The 20,853-nt window shown below is 36.0% G+C and overlaps 1 protein-coding gene across 1 annotated transcript; it reads left to right on the top strand.

The window, feature by feature from the left end:
- The first annotated feature begins 7,299 nt into the window (after positions 1 to 7,299).
- Positions 7,300 to 19,720, top strand: LOC139959584 (vacuolar fusion protein CCZ1 homolog). The gene is made up of 15 exons (XM_071957303.1): positions 7,300 to 7,565; positions 8,807 to 9,006; positions 9,992 to 10,089; positions 10,531 to 10,624; positions 11,385 to 11,507; positions 11,925 to 12,008; positions 12,461 to 12,636; positions 13,355 to 13,436; positions 14,537 to 14,580; positions 15,412 to 15,523; positions 16,146 to 16,179; positions 16,522 to 16,636; positions 17,080 to 17,223; positions 17,889 to 18,016; positions 18,411 to 19,720. The coding sequence occupies exons 2-15, from the start codon at positions 8,926 to 8,928 to the stop codon at positions 18,464 to 18,466; spliced, it is 1,371 nt and encodes a 456-aa protein (XP_071813404.1). The 5' UTR covers positions 7,300 to 7,565; positions 8,807 to 8,925; the 3' UTR covers positions 18,467 to 19,720.
- Positions 19,721 to 20,853: the final 1,133 nt, after the last annotated feature.

Here is a 20,853-nt window from a genome sequence, read left to right as displayed (position 1 = left end):
TAAATTTGCCGAGATACAACAAGTCGTCAAAATGACAAAAATTTGAATCTCAACGTATTGCCGAGATACAACAAGTCGTCAAACTGACAAAAATCTGAAAATTGACGTTTTGCCGAGATACAGCATGTCGTCAAAATGACAAAATATTGAAAATTGACGTTTTGCTGAGATACAACAAGTCGTCAAAATGAATAAAATCTGAATGTTAACGTTTAGCCGAAATATAACAAGTCGCCAAAATGAAAAAAAATCTGAAAATTGACGTTTTGTTGAGATACGACAACTCGTCAAAATGAGAACAATCTGAAAATTGACGTTTTGCCGAGATACAAATCGTTACAAATGTAACATCTCCCTAAAGAAGTTCGGTTTCTCTTAGCTGTTGGCGGCTTTGCTCATCACGAGCATTACTCTAGCCTAACTTAAAACTACTTTTTTCTAGCTAAGTAATACCTAGTTACATAATTGAAGGTCACATACTTTTACATGAAACTTTGGAAGGTACTAGCATAGTTTATACTTAAGTAGTTACTTTGCTACAAAGGACGAGGAGGGGGGGGGGGGGGCGTTTAGACCGAATTACTAGAAAATCTGTATAGCAACCTTTAATACTGTCTTGCCAAATGCTTCAATTAATGAAGGATCTTTTACGATTTATCAAAGAAACATGGCTTATTCATTGGCTGACACAATTTCTTCAAGGATGGCCCAGACAAGTAAGGTTGGATAAAGGGTTATCGGAAATATTGGAAATAAAGGTTGGTGTGCCTTGGGGTGGGAGGGGGGGTCCATTATATGCTACATTATTTACTATATATACTGATGAAATTAGGTCAAACTCACACATTTCTATATACAAAATATGCAGATGATACTGCTGTATCATGTACAATTCATAAGAGCTCTGTTGAAACTGACCAATGAAATTTTCAGTGTTCTGTAAATGACATAGTTCCAACATGTGACCGCAAGACTTTATTGCGTAACTCCCCCCCCCCCCAAAAAAAATAAAAAAAATAAGGGAAATTTGTTTTTGAAAATAAACCATAAAACATGAAGGTCTCATTCTATCAAGGTCGCAACGTATTATTATTATTATTATTGAGGGATCTGATGTGGCTAGAACCTCCAAAACTGAGTACTGGGAGTATACAGTGACGACAGTTTGACCTTTTCTTGCAAAACATTAAGGTATTAAAAAAGTATATTATATAGTACCTAGTGTGGCTTACGTTGTGTCTTTCTTTAACCAAAATGCTAAAGAAAATGTTTTCAATACTATTATTCTACCCTGGCACATGTGATCTATACAGTGCCTGCCTGGTACCATTTTATATTGCAAAAAAAAAGCAAAGAAAAGAAGAATGAAGTTTCTTAAATACACATCATCTATATTAATTTAGAATACAATATACTTTTAGAAAAAGTAAATGCTGCTGCAAGACCTGAGTTTACAAGAATGGCTAATAAGATTTACAGTGATCAGAATAACCCTTTGTATACTGTACTGAAAACTCTCCTGCACAAATCCAGCAGAAATCTAAGAAATCCACACAAAATACCGAACGCAAGTTTACAGCAACTCATTTATTTACCGTGCTGCTTTATACATTCCATTCGAGCACTTAGAATGTTTGTTATAGTTTGTTTGTTATATCGTTTTATGTAATAACTTTTGTATTAGTAGATGTATTTTATATGATATCCTATCATCTTGACATTTTCTCCCTTTTTATATTAGTTATTCTTGGACTGTTTGGTATCCTATCATCTTAAAAAAAACCTTTTATATGAGTTATTCTTCTTGTTGAGGTGTTATATGACTCCTCTCTATAATTTTTATATGTATACTGGAAGGAAATAAAAAGAAGGAACAACATACTACAGTACATCTTGGAAACACTTGAACAATGGCACAGTTATTTCCTTCTTTAAATCTGAGGATTCACACGAGGTTGGGTTGGATATTATGAATGTGCCTGTGAGCGTAAGAAATTTTTTATATGTATACTGGAAGGAAATAAAAAGAAGGAACAACATACTATAGTACAACTTGGAAACACTTGAACAATTGCACAATTGTTGGGTTGGTTATTATGAATGTGCCTGTGAGCGTAATAAAATTTCACATTCCGTTTAAGGGGATAGTATAGTGGAATAGCTTCCCAAAGCGTTTGAAGGATACTTAGAAACTATCGTCAGAGACATTTCACGTAATACACTAACTTGAAAATGAAGAATTGCACACAATTTTCCGTAGTCTGTGTGCTTTATAAGAGTTCCGACTTAACAGATTACGCCACTGGAACTATTATTTTTGCAACTGCATGTGTTCACATTTCATCATATACCTTGTCTATTTTATACATTATAGAAAATGGTGGGGGTTCTTTAAAATAAATAGGACCAATATATAACCCTTTCAGCAGCCGGCTCTCCTTGCCCTCCCTACCTCAACATCTCTCTATCCGACACCCTACATTTCACCCAAGAAACACATACTAAAACACTTACATCCGCCCATAACCCATACAAATTCCTTGTCTATTTTATACATTGCAACAAAACGTGGGCGTTCTTTTTAAATTGATAAGACCAATATACCACCATTTCAACAGCCGGCTCTCCTTGCCCTATATACCACCTCCCCTCGTCATATCCGACTCCATCCATGTCACTCAAGAAAAACATACTAAAACACGTATGTTGATACCTGCGTATAACCCATTCCTTGTCTATTTTATACATTAAAGTAAACCGTGGACATTCTTTTTAAAATTAATAAGACCAATGTACCACCCCTTCGATTATTTTCTTCTATCGTAAGGTTATTCCACGTAACCCCCCCCCCCCCCTTCCTCTCCCCATGTGACAGTGAACATTCACGGTGTACCCTATGGCTACTACACACAAAAGTGACGAATACAAGTCTGTGACAGGACGAAACCTCAAAATTTAGTTCTAGCACAGTGATCAATGTGTGGCGAATGTCTAAAATTAACTGAAAATGACATGACATAACGACGAAAATGTTTACACTAAAATTACTACTATGTAAGAAATTTCAGCAACAAACATGAGAACTCAAAGTTCTATTTGTTATATTTAAAATATTGACAACTTTCGGTAAAAAACTAAAGTCAAAATATGAAAATCTTTAGAGCGCGTTTTCTCAAAACTCACATTTTGAACATTCGTCACTACGCCAGAACGGGGACGATTTGATTGGTCAATTGCTCGTCGATTGCATGCAAAATCCGCTCTATTGCACGCTATGATGATAGAACCATGCGTTATACTTTTTTGGTAGCACTTTTTTCAATGGTAAGAGAGCAGAGAAACCTGTCTGTTCAAAACAATCTGTTGCATGAGTGCATTTTACATCCAATTATATTCAAATCTGAAGGTGTTGTATAAAACAAATAATGAATGGTGATTTGTTCCATTCAACTCGGCTGCGCCTCGTTGAATGGAACATTCCATCTTTCAACTCATGAAATATTTGCACTACTGCACTCATAACCATTCATTATTTGTATACTATTCAATTTATTGATGTTACACACAAAAAAAATGCATATTTCTCAGAAAATTTTGGGTGACAAAAGCCTTTCTAAGTGCCACCATTTTACATGTAGGCATCACCAGGATTCCAAAAAAAATTCAAAAGGGGAGGGGGACACCCCCTCCCCTTATACCCCTCCCCCAGGACGGCGATTCGTGGCATGGACCAGCATTTGCCTTCTCAAGAGTTGGGAGCTATGTAAATGTATGAGCATGAGGATTTACAGTTTAACACCATTTTGCAGTTACAGGCTGGTTGTAAGAAATTTATAACCTATGAGACATCAAATTTTTTGAGAAAGATGATCTCAACTTTGTTTTATAAATATTTTAGAAAATTACACCTGGGAAACATTTTTTTTAGAAGTAAATTAACATCACCATTGTACACTTTTGTCGCACCAAATTGCATCTGAGGGCATTCAGAAATAGAAAATTTTCCAAAGGGGAGGGGGTCACCCCCTCCCCTTAGACCCCTCCCCATATCACTCTAATGCCACTTTGGCCCCTCCCAAACAATGGCCCTGGGTCCGCCAGTGAGTCCCTTACCCATTGTCTGCAAACATGCTTGCATCTTCAGTGCTCAATGAACGCAAAGTATGATGGTTTAACTATGGAAAGCGAAAAGGGAAAAAATCGTTAACGTCCTGATTTGTAGCAACAGCAATGTAGATATCGTTAGAAACCTGATTTGTCGAGCAAATTCACGTTGTCAACGATATTTGCATAGTAGTTGTTACAACTCCGAGGACGCCTAATTTGAATAATTGTTTTATCACAGAAAGATATGAGTTGAGACAATCTATGAATTTTGCGGGAAGCTACCACAACATCTCTGATACTGAAATGAACTTTTCATATCACAGTATGTTTTGTTCACTCCGTATTGAGAGTTGATAATGTAAAATGTGCATTCATACCTCAGTAATTTCTTCGTTGCAAACTTGCGTAAATTTTGGCAGTCCCTTTGGCCACGTGCTTCAAGTCATGATTCTGGTGCAACATTCGTGTGTATAAACTACTGTACGTATCCATACATCGTGAAAAGTAGTCATTGAAGTTTGAGATACTTAATCGAAATTGCGTAAAAAGTTATTTAAATACTATAATTGTCGGGTAAATGGAATACACACAAACCTCGCTCAGCATTGTTAAGAATTTTTAGACCAAAAAGACCGCTAACATGTTATGCAAGAAATGAATCATCCAAGATACACTCGAGTTTTGACTTGGGCTATGTGTTGTAGGTATACGGTGATGTGATCTTTTCTCCACAAATTTTCAGTTAATAAAATTGCGTGGAATTTAGCGAGATATGCACACTATATGCAAACTACATATTTGAAGAGTTGGGGTTGCTGTTGAAATCGCTGCAGGTCAAAGCATGGAGGTACTACATACGGAGTTGGCGAGGAGGAAAGAGTGGCAGGGCAGGCGAAATGAAGGTCGGACGGCCGCCACTGTAAACAGCGAACTAGGGCACTGGATGGCATCCGCCATATATATTGTGTAGAGCATTCACAAAGTACAGGCAGTGATAAGATCGCATCTTTACAACTACACTAATAAAAGTATAGGTCATATAATAAACGCAATCGGTGTTCGAACCTGAAGAAAACATTTGTCTAGTAATATTACTTTCACTCGTTTTAGTTCATTGCCGACGTTCACAACATATCCAGACATCATTTAATAAAACAATTTAAAGTACAGTATTTTATGCTGGCATTTTGTCTCGACACTCGTTTTACTTGATTTCCGACATTCACAGCGTATATGCATAGCCTATAACATTTTAAAAGTTGTTTACCGTGCAGCCTCCTATTCGTATGAGTTGTACTAACGCACATGTTATCTGATAGGCTGGCGGTGGGAGATACGGTAGCTTATAAAACAAGGTTACCACAATTTGCGTCTGGTGACTCCAATGGACTTGGACCTCCAATGCCCTATTGTTTTTGGTGGATGTGTGTATAGCCACGTATAGTAGACTGACCTGTGATTATCATGCCATAGTGTTATTGTATCAAAATGGTGGTTCAGGCCATTTCTATAGCAACAGCTAGTTCTGCTTATACTAGCAAGCAGAACTTTCTAGTTAAATGAAGTCACCGAAACCTCAATGCATTTTGCATTCTGGTTTACATTACGCGGTTATTGTTATTATTATTATTTACCAAATTTATTTAGCTCTCTTTTCATGCTCAAGAGCGCTTTACAATGAAAACAAAATGACAAAACCCTTAAAATATGAATATGAAGAATAAAATTGACGCAGCTAAAATATTAATATTAAAAAAAATATATATATAAGAAGGAATAATTTAAAAAATAATATAGATTTACAATGAAGTAATAAAATGATAAAACCCCTAAAATATGAATACGAAAAATAAAATGGACGCAGCTTGAATGTTAATATAAAAATACATATATCTTTTTATAAACAAAGCTAGTTCTGAACAATTTTGAACAGCGCCGATAGCAATAACTAAGTTTAGACACGACGTGTGTTTAGACAACGAAAGTAACGTGAGTTAAAGCAACAACGTGGTAAAACAGCAGCAACAACTTTAGTTTAGACAACAACAAACTTTATTTAATACAACGAAATAAGTTTGACCTTTTCGCGTTCCATACACCAGCACCCGGATCGAATGTTAACAGAGAAGTCCAGTACCATGTTACTTTCATGACATCGAACTGAATTAATGGCGCATGTGCATGCACTGTACTGATGACAACCACGACTAGCCGCAGAAGTACTAATCAAATTTAATTTTCATTTGATAAATACGGTGGTTCGTAAAGGACATACGAGATATAGCGTTACTATGTTAAAGGTAAAGCTCTATCACCAACCATTCCATGATTTTGGCATTTGGAGGAAAACAAATCTGAAGAACACTTCTGTCACATTATATTTTATAGAACTTAGAAGTAGAGGGTAACAAACCATCTCAACAATTAATAATATTTTTTAAGATGCATTGTTAGTGTATCGCGATATTTATTTATTTACGATGTAACGTGAACTCCGAACAAATAATGAGCCATTTTGTGATGTATTTATGATTGCTCCTCACTCAGCCAATTTTAAATTTAATCTCTAATATGTGTGAATCTTCCAACAGAAAACTTCTGTTGTCTCACTAGGGAGGTTATCCGATAATTTCTGTTGGATACAACAGGCCAGTATTGTTGCCAAATTAGTTGTCACCATTAAATGCTTTCTGAAATCTCTAATGCTTTAGTTGGTGTACTGTTAAAGGGACACCACGGTGGCGGAAATCATTTAATGTTCCACCAAAAAATTAACATTTTCTGCATGTAGCTCAAACAACACACTCATGGCTTTTTAAGTTGCATTTTTTTGGGGTAATATTTTGTGAATGCACCTGGCAACAACAGGGTTAACACTGGTATCATACTAAGCCACTCATACCCCTTCCCCATGTATACGGGGTGGCTCCCCCACCCACCCCCTAGTAGTAAATGAACATGATTGTGACTAAAGTTCATTAATGCTTGTAGACAGAAACATTTTTTTCATCACAAATTATTGAAAGGGTTGTGAGTTCACCGTGCCCGGCTGATGCTGGGATGGATAATATGTGCATGCAGATTGTACAATCTCGATATATCATGTCATTGTAACACAATCACGCTATGTATGCCGTAAGGACTTACATGACCACCGTACTAACACACCGATTTGTAATTTATTTACTTAGTATAGTTAGTACAGAAGATTTCTACCTCCATTCTGGTCAATCAATGAAAATTTATTTGCCGCACCTCGGAAATAACGTCGGAAAACTGAAACAAACTCATTTCACAGGCTTTTCACAAGGTGAAGTTAAGTCATAACTGGATTTTTCATTTTAAAATAGGATTATCACCTCTCAATCGGCGTTTTCATTCCAAGTGTGACCATGAGAGCAATCCTTTTCGGTGATTTTCACGGAACATCGTGGAACTGATTCATACGCTGAGTTAAGGCAAGTGAAGTTCCTATTGCAGTTCGTCTCTAAGTTTCTTTAACTATTAATACTAGCCTAAACTTTAAAGTTAGGATATAGTTGTACCATAACACTATCATGTAACCAACATATTGGGCAACGGGTTGTAAATGTCTAAGACAATGGGAACGTAACTTACATCTGATAAAAGACTAACAATCATAATGCTAGGCATCAGATTCAGAAGGTCAAGGGTCTTCCCCCACAACATTATTCAATGTCTGTTACAATTAAGAAGAACTATCATTACTTAGGCCCATTGGTATAGAGTAGTCTAACTTTTTTGTGATTTTGAAAATAGTATGAATAACATTGGATTTAATATCATGGCACTGTCCAGGCCTAGCCCTAGCAATAAGTTTAACCTATGGTGAAAGTCATTGGGCGGTGTATGTCTGTTTTTGTTTTGTTTTGTTTATTTGGTCTATCACTTCACGTATAAACACAACAGATTCAACATAACATAAATTGTAATTACAGAAATTATATATACATGAGGTGAAAGAAAGTGCACAGAAAACCGGCATTGGCTTGAAGATATGCACAGTAGTCAAAAACAACGAAACAATGAACTACAAAGACTAGCAGAAAAGAGACAGCTCAACAGTAGGTTTAAACCACAAAGTAGAATGGAAAACATCCCCAACCATCCATTAAACCCCTCCCCATCCCCATCCATGATAATTTAACAGCAATTTGATATAAAGAGACATGTAACAATTACATTCTAAGTTCTTAAGACTTATAACAGGACAGTAGGATAAATAAACCTAATGTTGTGGAAAACTGCAGCTATAAATTGAAGCTGAGATTGTTCTTGTTATATGTTCCGCATGTTCAACTCCTCACTCCTCCCATCACCCCAATCCACTAGTTCCACTACTGGAGTTCAGTAACAATGGGTCTGTGAAAGTGCTATGAAGTAGGTCAACATAGATCTATAGCTTTTCAGCCAGTATGGTTCAACCAGAACTGTTGAATATCAGCCTTCGTTACAGAGTTTCATTTGCAACCATTGCCTGAAACCAATTGCTTTATGAAACGTGGCAGGCCAAGTGTTGAGAAATAATATGTTATAAATTGAACGGAATTTCCCAAAGACTCAAACACAGACCTATTGTGATGATGTTACAACAACAGAAAATTCATTTTGGTGCCCCAAATTCATTGCATTGTTACACCAGACACCAGACATTTAACTTTCTTTCTCTCTAATCCAGAATGTTTCATAGGTTATTACTCTTTCTGTTGCTACAAAGAAGTGGCAAACTCAACATATTTCAAGTACATAGCAGTGTGACCAAAGAAAAGGCATCTGTAACTCATCTCCAGTGAAACTATGACGTCTGCACAAACCAGTCCTATTTCGCTTCATAGTTTTTACATTTACAACGCAACTTATGGACCAAGAGAAGGAGAGGTAACTATTCACAGAATATTCTTTGCTTTATAAATAGTTTGGCAAATAGGTAATATTTTCTTTAATTTGGGTGTCTCAAACAATCTCAAATGTATTTGCTTGACAGGAAAAAAACTGAAACTGAATAAAGATATATATCTTTGGAAGATAAAACAGGAAAGCAGAAAATTCAGCAATAAAAAAAGTTTTTTTTCAACTGATATAAAGTTCAGTGATTTACAAAGCAAGGCATTCGTAATATTTGTTCTTTGAGCAACATCCTCATAATGTGCATGTAAGCAACATGTCTGTGTGGCCACCACTTGTCTTAACATACTTCATATGTCAACAACATTATTTACTTAGGTACCTGAATATTCAAAATGATTTCCTAATCTAATGTATCTAACCCGTAAAACAAATGATTTATTGTAGGCCTGCTGTCTCTCCCCCCCCCCCCCCATTCATATCTCGGTTCCAAGATCTGGTCCACATTCTTCTCCTTCAATATGAAACATTCAGAAGGACGCCTATGTCTGTTCCTCAACATTGATTGGCATTGCTTATTGACAGAGCTTCAAAAAGTATACCTAAATAATTGATGATATGTCCGATAAATTGATTCAAGAAATTGACTATTTATTTACTAGTGACGTTCAAATGTCATAACAAGTCACGTAGAAAAAGTACAGCGCAGATGTTTCGGTGTGACAGTGCCCTTCTTAGGATACCCAAGTTTTAAATTGTAGTGTCATAACATCCACCCCCCCCCACCCCCTAGCTCCCACAGACTCTTGCTAAAAGTTTGCGACCATTACATTCCAGTCTGAGTTTACAGCTTCATCATTGGTCATCCTAACTTTCCCGTTTCACACTTCATTTTGAAACATGTCGAAAGATATATGTTTTATGAATGAAATAGAATGTTGTGTATTTGTTATTGGAATGTTGCACATATTTATATAATTTAATATTGCAAGAAACCAATGGATATTGTTTTACACAGGAACACAAGAAAGTGCTCTTTTTCCATCCATCAAGTACAAACTTAGATACTCAAATTAGGAGCGTCGGTCTCTCTGAAGCAGTGGTACAATTTGCAGAGTGAGTTCCTATATTCCTTTGATTCACGTCTAATACATGGGAGGTGTTGTTAATATTCCAGCCGGATGAATGACTCGTGATGGAATTGTTATAGTCATCAATATATTTGCTAATTTCATTGGAAGATGAATAATTCCTGGCAGTCATACAGGATATTATACCAATAAATGGAAGTATAAACTTGTTAATGTAATTAATTTGAAAATACATTGAGTATTGTCCTCTCAGTATACTGCCATAAGCCTGAATATAACTCAATGGTCATCTCAAACCTTTCACAATTTCACAGGAGTGAGATATGAGGGTCCAAGGATGTTGGGGTGGGGGAGAGGGGGGGAGAGGGAGGGTTAGGGGAGTATGTAATATATGTATCCTCTGAGTCTTAATCAGTTTTCCTTTCTGAATGGAACTACATGTAGTATTTTGTATTTTATCACACAGTGAGTTTGCACCAAGCAAGAGTTGCGAGGCAGTTCACACTCAAAAGACAAGACAACTCTTCCTAAATCCAGAGCCAGATTTCTGGATTGTTTTGGTCTGTATTTTTATTTTATGTTTGATTTCAAGTCATGAAACCTCTTAATAACAAAGTGATCTTGGGGAGAAGTGGCAATTTTGGGATGCCTTAAGTGGAAAGATAAATACAAATTCAAACTTAAGACATGACTGAAGAAATGTTATAAGAACTTTAGCCAAATGACGTTGCTGAAGCTCTTGATACAGTTTGATAGCTGATTCCTCACTTATGAATTTGTGAGTGAGATTTCAATGTTAAGTTCAAATAAATTTGATAAATTTAATGTTTTCATGTTAATCACAGTTACACAGTGTTTTCCAAGCAAGTGACAGAACATTTTGACTTCTCAATATTTGTAGATAGTGCTCATTATTGAATTTGGAACCCTTTTCATATTTTTAGCTTAAACACAGTGACTATACTATTAAACTCCGCTTCTAGTTAATAGTTATAACATACAAAATCAAGCTATATGTAAATCTGGAGAATTGTGTGTCTTGATTATAAATGAAAATCTTAAACTAAAGTAGCTTTTTGAAATTTAAATTCAATTTCAATTGCTTCTAATATGATATTTGGTTTAATTAAAGCAAGAATTAATAAAATTATTTTAATCCATCACAGTTTCAGAAGGATTTGATGCAATGGTGTTCAATTACCAACCTTCCCCCTCCCCCCCCCAAAAAAAAATAAAGTTATCTAGATAAATAAACAATAATTCATCAATCTAGAAATATGAATGGTATAATTTTCTGAACATTTACCTTTTCAATTCCAGATTGTTAAAGTGCCAGTGACACATCGGACGGAAGATGGCAAGACGATAGCCGAGTACCATGAGGAAGATGTGCAGGATACAGTATATCAGGCTGTTCTGAAGCAAGCATACACCATGTTCAAGGTAAACTCTGATCTTGGTCTGGTCTGAGGGGTATTGGACTACGGAAATAATCTTTGTCGAAGATGACGGAATTATGTCCATGAAATGCCATTCTGCAGTTGGTGGTGGGTAATGAGAAGGGGAAGGGTAAGGGAAGGGGGGGAGACATGTTATAAACTTAAAGGTGAGTAAATGTAGATGCTATGGAGTATGGAGGGCGCTACAATACTGGAGGGTGAATGTGTTATAAGGGCTCCCTTATAAGGGTAAGCCATTGAAATGGTACAAAGCATTTTCCTTCATTGAAGGATTTGAGGGTTCCCTATTTAGCTATGATGTTCCGGACCTGTTATATTGATTTATTATTTTTCATCCTATCGTAAGACGACAAGGTTGCAGGTGAATGTCATATCTTGTTTTGTTTTCCATATCCTGTAGTTCTTCATGGGCAGCTTTGCTGATATCGTGAACAAATTCAGCATTGAAGAGTTAAAGAGTCGACTGAACCATTTCTTCTCGCAGGTTTGTCATTGTTTTCTTTCTTAGTGTACTAGTGTACCTCTCACCTTATCACCACTCTTTGCTCCTTTGAGTAACCATTTTAGCAGTGTGCACCCTGTAGTCTGCTCCCTGAGTGAATTTACTTTATTGTGATGAATAGTTTTCTGATTCTGCTTTACTAAAAGTATACACTAAAAATTGCTATCAAACATGTGGTATTACAAACACATAGTTGTTGTGATGACTTGCACTTTAGGGAATAATTCTATTGTAGTATCGCATAGTACAATGCTGTTTAAAAAAATGGAAAAAAATACTATTCAGCTTTTGTCACAAGTGTTATCTTCAGAAGTAAATATATTATCATTTTTATCGTATAAAATATCTCTGTTTATAAGATCATGTTTCTAGTCTTTGCAGTGACAATTTTTTTTATGTATTTGAATTTTTTTTTTTTTGTCTCTACTATCAAGTATCTGGAAACTTTAAGGCTTAACCAGAGTGATATTTTAGACATACAGAATGGGATCCAGTTTTTACCGCTTGACAAGAATACCTACCTACGCATTCAGTGTTTCATCAACCTCATCGAAGCCTCTTTCACACAGATCAAATATACGGCTTTCCTATACAACGATCAGTTAGTATGGTAAGTGCTTTACCTTGACTGGAGTATCAGAGTCAATTAATTGGCTGCTGTATGGTAAAGCATTATCATTGCATTTTTGCCTACCCTCTAATTTAATACTGAAGTTAATTCATCCGTTAAGCATGTATTAAGAGACTGTACTAGCCCAGTCCTGTTTAGAAGATGATGTACCTGAGACTATTGTCTAGCAACTGTTATCAGACATGTATTTTTAGTATCACTCTATCCTAGTTCATGTATTCAATGTTTTGGGGGGGTGGTAGAATTCCGGGAAAATCATTTCTCGTAAACAAAAATTTGTATCACTCTTCGGTAATGGATTAAAAGGACTGTATTATGGATACATTTGTGAGCTGTTATGCCAAAGAAAGGAATTTATTATGGATATTTTTGTTAGCTGGTTTGCCAGAAAACAACCAATAAAAGTTGCTTTATCTCCATGAAGTATGCTTGTGGTTTATCTTGCTCATGCTATAGTAAATATAAACTGTTTGGGAGACATTTCCCGGTTAGATTTGTGTAACTGTCGCCTTGAGTGTGTTACGGCAAAAAAGGTTGAATTGGTTGAAGTACATGACCTTTTCTCTCAGAGTGCCTTTGGGCCTTTCCCTCTTTTAGGAGACCTGGCTATCTTCACTGACTAGGTTGTGCCTTAAAAAGGGTCAGCATACCACCAGTGTTGTATAAGGGACAAAAAAAGCTCTCATTTTTATTTCAGGAGTGGGCTGGAACAAGATGACATGAGAACACTCTACAAGTATCTCACCACTAGTCTTTTCCCAACATTATTGGATACAGAGGTAAAGCCAATTTTTTCTTCTTCCTTGAAGTACTGAATTTTTATGAAAAAACATGAGCACACATTTTGAAAGAGATGAGGGAAGATGAGAGAAGGGAATAAGTTGGTGTATGTTTTCAGAAGCAGAGGGGCATGAGGGGGGGGGACCATATGATATTAATATTCATCTTGACAGTAAAGATGGTTTTCTTCCTCTGTACAAATAGAGTTGTTCTTCTACTAATGGGCATTTATTTTATGTGCTTCTTTTCATGTCATAGTGTCAGAATTTCTCTGTCCAAAATTAAAATTTTCGCAATTTTCACCAACCCCCTCATCCCCTTTTGGGGGACCCCCCAAAAACGTAATGTAAAGTTTATGTAAAACTTAAACGTAATGTTAAGTTTATTTAGTGTGTGTTTACATACTCTCAAAAAACTTTTTTGTAAAAGCGATTAATCGCAAGAGTGTTTTTAGTATTCGTTTATCGCGATTTGCGAGCGGTTAGCGAGTACTCGCTTATCGGTCACAGCACTAGGGGGGGTTGAGAAGTGTTATCATATATATTTCATTTGTCCATTTGCTGGAATGGACAATGGGAGAAGCAGACATAAATTTGACATGCTTGTTTCATTTCAGTTCACATTAGGGAAGTATAAATATAATGAGCCTTGTCCTGTAGGATACATTAATGTCAGCTTGTTGTACTTTGAATTCAAGCAAAACCTGCTTATCGGCTACACTCTGGTATACTCCGAGAACCGGGGGGAAGTGTCAAGCTATGTCATGACATCAAATATTTGTACTTGACACAATATGTCACATTCAGGTTTGAGATATCATTAATACCATCAGTCTTGTGATGTTAACTTATCTTCTTAGTCGTTGTAGTGGTAATAAATAATTTGATCGTGTTATCTGTAACCTGTGATGCGATGTGAGCCAAGAGGTCAAGAGAAAACAAAAATGGCCGATATTTACATTTATCATACGATCTTAATCTTTCTTACCTTAATTGACCTTTGACATGTCATTGTGATTTCAGGAAAGTACCTTATGTAGTATAATATCGATAAAGCAAAATATGACATCAAATATCATTTCCGCTATTTTCCGTTTCAGGAGTCTGCAGCAAAAGGACCCCAGGGTAGTGCTCACTTTGGCAAGTAAGGACTATCTTCATTTGCTATAATCATAATTAAAATTTTAAATGATATGCGGACAGAGTCATGAGCGGAGCGGTATTTTCAGTATGATTAACAAATCATTCTCAGACAGTGAATTGACCAAGGCTGATATAATTCTTTCAAAATTTCATACCACCTCCTTTAAGTTTTATTCATTTGGATAACAGCAGATTGTGAACAGGAAAAGGATTTCTTTCTGCTGTTGATTTGACTCTGGGAACAGAAGATGGGATGCATATTATTCTGTCGCATATGCAAACACACACAATCACACACATTTGTTTGACATTGTATTAGCTACAACCCTTTGTCTGGACAACAATTGACTATTGTTCTATATTGCCTTGACAACTGGTGACACTGATTTCTTTTGGCTCATGTCACCACTTGTCAGGCCTAGACATGTACACACACACACACCCACACACGCACACACGTTTGTATTACATTCAGACCGACAACCCCATTGTATTTTCCATTGTTCAGATCCATGTACCCTAACCTTAGCAATACCCCATACAATAGAATTCTTCTGAGGACATAGTGATTCTTTAGAAATCACAACCGAGGACCTGAAATTCTTTTGTTCAAGTCCTCGGTCAGAATGCAAAACAAACGCACACACACACAATTTCTGAATACTAATACACACTCAACTTATATTAAATATAAGTCTAAAATAAACACAGATATACATCTAAACAAGTAAAGACTAAAAACATGTCGTAATTAACCTATTTCTATGACTAAATATTTTTAGGAATGTCTCATTCCTGATCTATAGTTTTGTTTTTTCGTATCTATTACCAGGTTTGTAAAGGGACCTAAAAATTTCGGTGATGTCAACGCCTCCATCCAGCTACCTAATATATACATTCATTCTGAAAGTAAAACAGATGTGTTACATCTCGTCGTTTATCGGGTAAGAATATTTACAATTCTTAAAGGGAAAGCACGCCAAATATGATGTTGTTCATAGGGTAAGAATTTAAAATTCTTATAGTGAAAACACAACCTAAATGATGTTGTTCATAGGGTAAGAATTTAAAATTCTTATAGTGAAAACACAACCTAAATGATGTTGTTCATAGGGTAAGAATTTAAAATTCTTAAAGTGAAAGCATGCCCTCAAAGATGTAATAAAATAATTCAAATTCAGTCAATTTTTTAAGACACATTGAAGTGATTTTTTCTAGAATGAGATTCAAACCAGTAACCTTTCATAGGAATGTAAATCCCTTTACTCAAGCTGCTGAGCTTTCCAGTCTTAGGACAGATGCCATTCCCTAATGGCTCGTACACCTAAGATGAAATGTGTTTGTTTTTAAATTAAATATTTAATTAAATAATTAATTAATAGCTATTTCAGGAGGTAATCATTACTTCCTAATTCAGATGTCTCGCAATTTGTTTATTGCTTATTTTCTAATGACAAGAGTTCTTTCAGGAGAACTTGTGTCCCTGTACTTTTCCAAGGTTGAAATATTTTTCTGATTTTGCTGTTTGTTCAATATCAGGGTATTGTTCTTTTTTTCTTTCCGTAGGCACTAAGTGCAACAGTTTGCCTTATGGTGGATGGTAAGTTTTCTACAAATCTGTCATATTTAATGAAACCTCTTTACACACTTAGATGTTTTAAGTTGGAAGTGCTCGTTCTACTCGCATGAATGAGAACACATTAATGCGTAATATTTAGCACAGGTGGAAAGGTTGAGGAGCACCTCAGATGGCTTTGTAACACTTGATTTCCGTAGCATTCATTTCTTACCATCTTATAGGTTGAACAGATGAACCCAAGTTTTTATAATATTATTACTTAAATAATACTTATGCCCCAAACCGTCACACCATAATGAGAGGCTTGACCACATTCTGTGTTCTTAATGTAACACATTTCCATTTACCTTTCTGCTGACATAGGTAGTGCATTACCTTCCAGGGATTGGTTTCGTAAGATAGACCAGTTCTTAGGTCCTCAACTCAGTAGGCTGGCGTCCGACATCGCCGAACAGTACGCAAACAGGAAAGTGTCTGGGTAGGTCGTACTTACTTGACTGAAATATAGCGATATGTTCTTATAAGCTGGAAATTTGTATAGACTCAAGCTTGCTGTATAAACTTGTGTGCAGTAAATGTAAAGTGGTTGTTGGAAGAGAGATTCAGTTTACATTTGTGTGTGTTTTTATTTGTTTTGTGGGGACATGGACAGGAGGATGGGGGGGTGGCTCCCCATCAGGAACTATGTGCAGAATATCTACATATGAGCCATTGGACTTAAAGATTAAATTGCAACATAGTCCAATGAAACCTAGTAAAAAAAAAAACATTAGAAGATCAACAACTGGTGTTTGTCTTGCTCCCGTAAATTCTTGTTCACTCTTAATTTTTTTGATTCTGATAAAGTTTTAATATCTTTTCTATCTCTGATACGAATCTTCTTCAAGTGATGTCACATTTGCGGTCATGTTTTGGTTTCAGCGGAAGTCAGGATTACAAATTTGTCTATTTCAATCACATGAATTTGGCACAGAAGACAACGGTGCACAGTAAGAAGACGGCGTCGCTGACCATCAGTCCAGAGATTCTGAGGCTGATAGCAGATATCAATGCAGACTTTTCAAAGTAAGTCAGTGGAAAGTTAAGGAATCAAACACAAGTATTCAACTTGTCACAAGTCTGCCCCATAGTACCATCGGCTGAATTAGTTAGAAAGGTTCAGTATAACCACTGAGTTAAGGCAGATGTGTTTTTCCATGTGTTTTTATCGAGTCCCTGATGGATTCTTCCATTGTGTGATTTGCTACATAGATTTGCTAAATATTGAGTATCTGATACATAGTTTCTTTATCATGTGCTATGTATCAAGTCTATCATGGATGTGATGTTCTATGTATCAAGTCTATCATGGATGTGATGTGCTATGTATCAAGTCGATCATTGATGTGCTAAATATTGAGTATCTAATACATTGTTTCTTTATGGTGTGCTATGTATCAAGTCTATCATGGATGTGATGTGCTAAAATATTGAGTATCTGATACATTGTTTCTTTATGGTGTGCTATGTATCAAGTCTATCATCGATGTGATGTGTTAAATATTGAGTATCTGATACATTGTGTCTTTATGATGTGCTATTTATGAAGTCTATCATGGATGTGATGTGCTATGTATCAAGTCTGTCATGGATGTGATGTGCTAAATTTTGAGTAGCTGATACATTTATAATGTGCTTAGTAGAAAGTATCCGATACATCAGTTTTTTTCTCTTTTTTTTTGATCTCGTAGATCAGAAGAAGATGGTGAAGCATTTATGAGGAGCTTAACAGATTGGTGGGTGGTAGGGAAGAAGTCAGACCAGCGAGAGTTTTACGTGGCAATCAACCAGAAGAACTGGAACCTCATAGAAGTGAATGGTGAGTGTTACTCTACTATATAACACCAATTACCTACCAAAAAAACCATGCTATCAACATCTATATTTCCCAATGTACATTCATCTTTTTTACAATTACCTTGAAACAGAACGTTGTTTCATTCGTGCAAGTCAAAGAAGCACTAAAAAGGGAAAATGGCTAACCTAACCAGTCCTATACATAAGGGCACAGGTGACATGTCTAGGTACATTCCCTGCAGACTTTAAGCCCGAGTTGTCAGTAGGGCAGAGGTAACATGCTCGTTACCGATATCTTAGGTTAAACAATGGTGTCATCATGAAAAGTTCCGTTAAAATCTGATTGCAGTAATTTCAACGTTATAACTCCGGTATTAACTTCCTTGTTTTTCTTTTCTCATATTTTTTTCTTAAAGAGGAGATGAAGAAGATGTGTGCCTCTCATTTTACAAATATTTTCTTTCTGGATTGAACACGAGCACAATCCGAAGTTTAAAGGAATACTGAGGCCTGTGGACTGGCTCCATTCATTGAAACATTGCACGAAAGGGCCGTTGAAAACATCTTTTAAAACAACAGCTTCATTTTCAAGGATCTTGGATCAAGAATATCCAGAATAGCATGAATAAAATGAGGATCAATAACATCAGCAATTTTCTAGACTTGGATGGATCAAAGATCAAGAAATTTCTCTGATGGGATCAAATCTTCAGATGGGTGCAAGACATTTAGGATAGGGTAGCAACAAGATTGATAATATAAAGTAAGATTTGTCTGTTATGGAATCATCATAGGTAAACAAAGTCACTAATCTAAGTTGATCTTAGGTCAAAGGCAATCAGGTTAAGATGAAAAACAGAGATTAATTAATCAAGATTCGTCAAGAATGAGATAGACCGTAGATCAATAACTTAAATACCACCTGGGGAGAAATAGATTTGGTTTGATCGAAGGTCTAGACATTGATTGGTTTGATCCAAGATTGAGACTAAAAGTGAAGGATGGATCAAGATGGGATCATGAAAATCAGCTGACATAAATATTAATAATAATAATAATAGCATGTTTCTATAGAATAGTAACGCATATTCAAGAACTGCAGATTAAAACTTAAAAAGATTAGGAAAGTTAGAAATGGAAGCTATAGGAAAGTGTCGTGCCCCTGGATATGTCAGGAGTCAACATGGCATCCTGAAGGAGAGCAATGAATCACTTTTCCATCCCAGCATCAAAACTGCTTATTCTTTAACTGTAAAAATTGCTGATGAAATTCACTTCTTCTGCACAGTTGCAGAACCAACTTGAGGTATAAGTAAAACATTTGTGCAATCCGGATTTTTTTCTTCCCACTTGAGCGCATGCAACAAATATGTGTAGGAGAAATATGAATGATTTTTTTTTTTAACAAATCCTTAAGTAGGTATTGAGGAAGAACTTTAAACTGTTTTTATTTGCTTTCAAGATGTGACATTGAAAACATTTATGAAAAGAATGACACATAAATTTATCTTTAATGTAGAGGTCTGGATGCAAAGATTTAGTTTGAGAAGGAGGTATATTCTATGGAAAAGTCAGGCTTCAGGCAACTGTCTTAAAAAAAAATTGTGAGAACAAAGAAAGTATTGGCTAGAATACAATTCAAACAAGATACCCTCTGGATTACTGGAAATTAATTTTTTTTATCTACTGTTATAAAATAATAAAATATAAACCTGAAAGAAATAAAATTGTTCTGTATTTATTTTGCATCATATTTTTGCAGTAATAGTTTTTCAGACTGTACCTGAAAAGCTGACAAACCTCTACATACAATCAACTTGTGTCTATCTGTCCTTCTACATGTCTGTGTGTTCACAATTGTAGAAAGTTCATCCAGCCTGTTTGGGACAGTTTTGTAAATGCTATTTACAATTGTACACTGTACTCTCATATCATGTTGCAAAGTGCTTCATACTGCTCAAACCTGTCAGTGTAAGCACTTTGAAACAACACATCGAAGCAAGGTACAGGTCGTAAAGAGTGTCCTTGAACAGAGTCCTAAACAGAGTGAATTCATCTTTATCTATGCATGCTTACCAAGCATTTTAGACATAATAACCCAGAGTTGGTTGGCTGTTCTGGGTGTATGAGGTCAAATATCATTATGGGGTAATTGCTTGAAAACACCCCAAAAAATATATACAACAAAGATGCTAATTACTGATCAGGTGACAGATCCCACTTAAAACTGTTTCACTTCATAAATGTATATGCCCTTATACAGGTTATTAGTATTGCTGTCGAATATGCTAGAAAGTCAAATAATGGTCACCTATGTAAAGTAAATTTGAGAAACCATTAATGGCCACCTTTCATGGATTCCACTCAGTGAAATGTTTAACATTGGTTGGAATCCACACACCTCATGTCTGGGTTAAATATGGAGGATAAGAACCACCAGGACAAAGTCAAACTTTTGGATAAATTTGGGAGGGCACTAGTGACCCTAAATATCAAACACAAAGTTTAAAATACAACTTGTGGCTGTGGTGCTACTTGACAAATTGAACTATGCAGATGAGATGAGATAACATTCAATAGCAGTGTTGTAGTACTCGAAAAGTATTCCGATCTCGCACTCGATGAAAAGTACTGGGACTCTAAAGTACTCCTCGTTCAGTACTCGGACTCTGATGCTCAAGTACTCGTTCTCTATTCAAAGTAATTGGTACTCAGTAATTGGTACCAGTAATTGGGTACCAATAACTGAGTACCAGATTACCAGTACTTGGTACTCAGGACGAGTTACATAGAAAACTAGTTATATAAAACAACTTACTACAGGAAGCTGCATAACTTGTTTCCTTTAGCCTTCTACTT

Source organism: Apostichopus japonicus, chromosome 19 (assembly GCF_037975245.1).
Source record: "Apostichopus japonicus isolate 1M-3 chromosome 19, ASM3797524v1, whole genome shotgun sequence".
Classification (NCBI taxonomy): domain Eukaryota; kingdom Metazoa; phylum Echinodermata; class Holothuroidea; order Aspidochirotida; family Stichopodidae; genus Apostichopus; species Apostichopus japonicus.
This window is presented reverse-complemented; position numbering and strand designations above follow the sequence as displayed.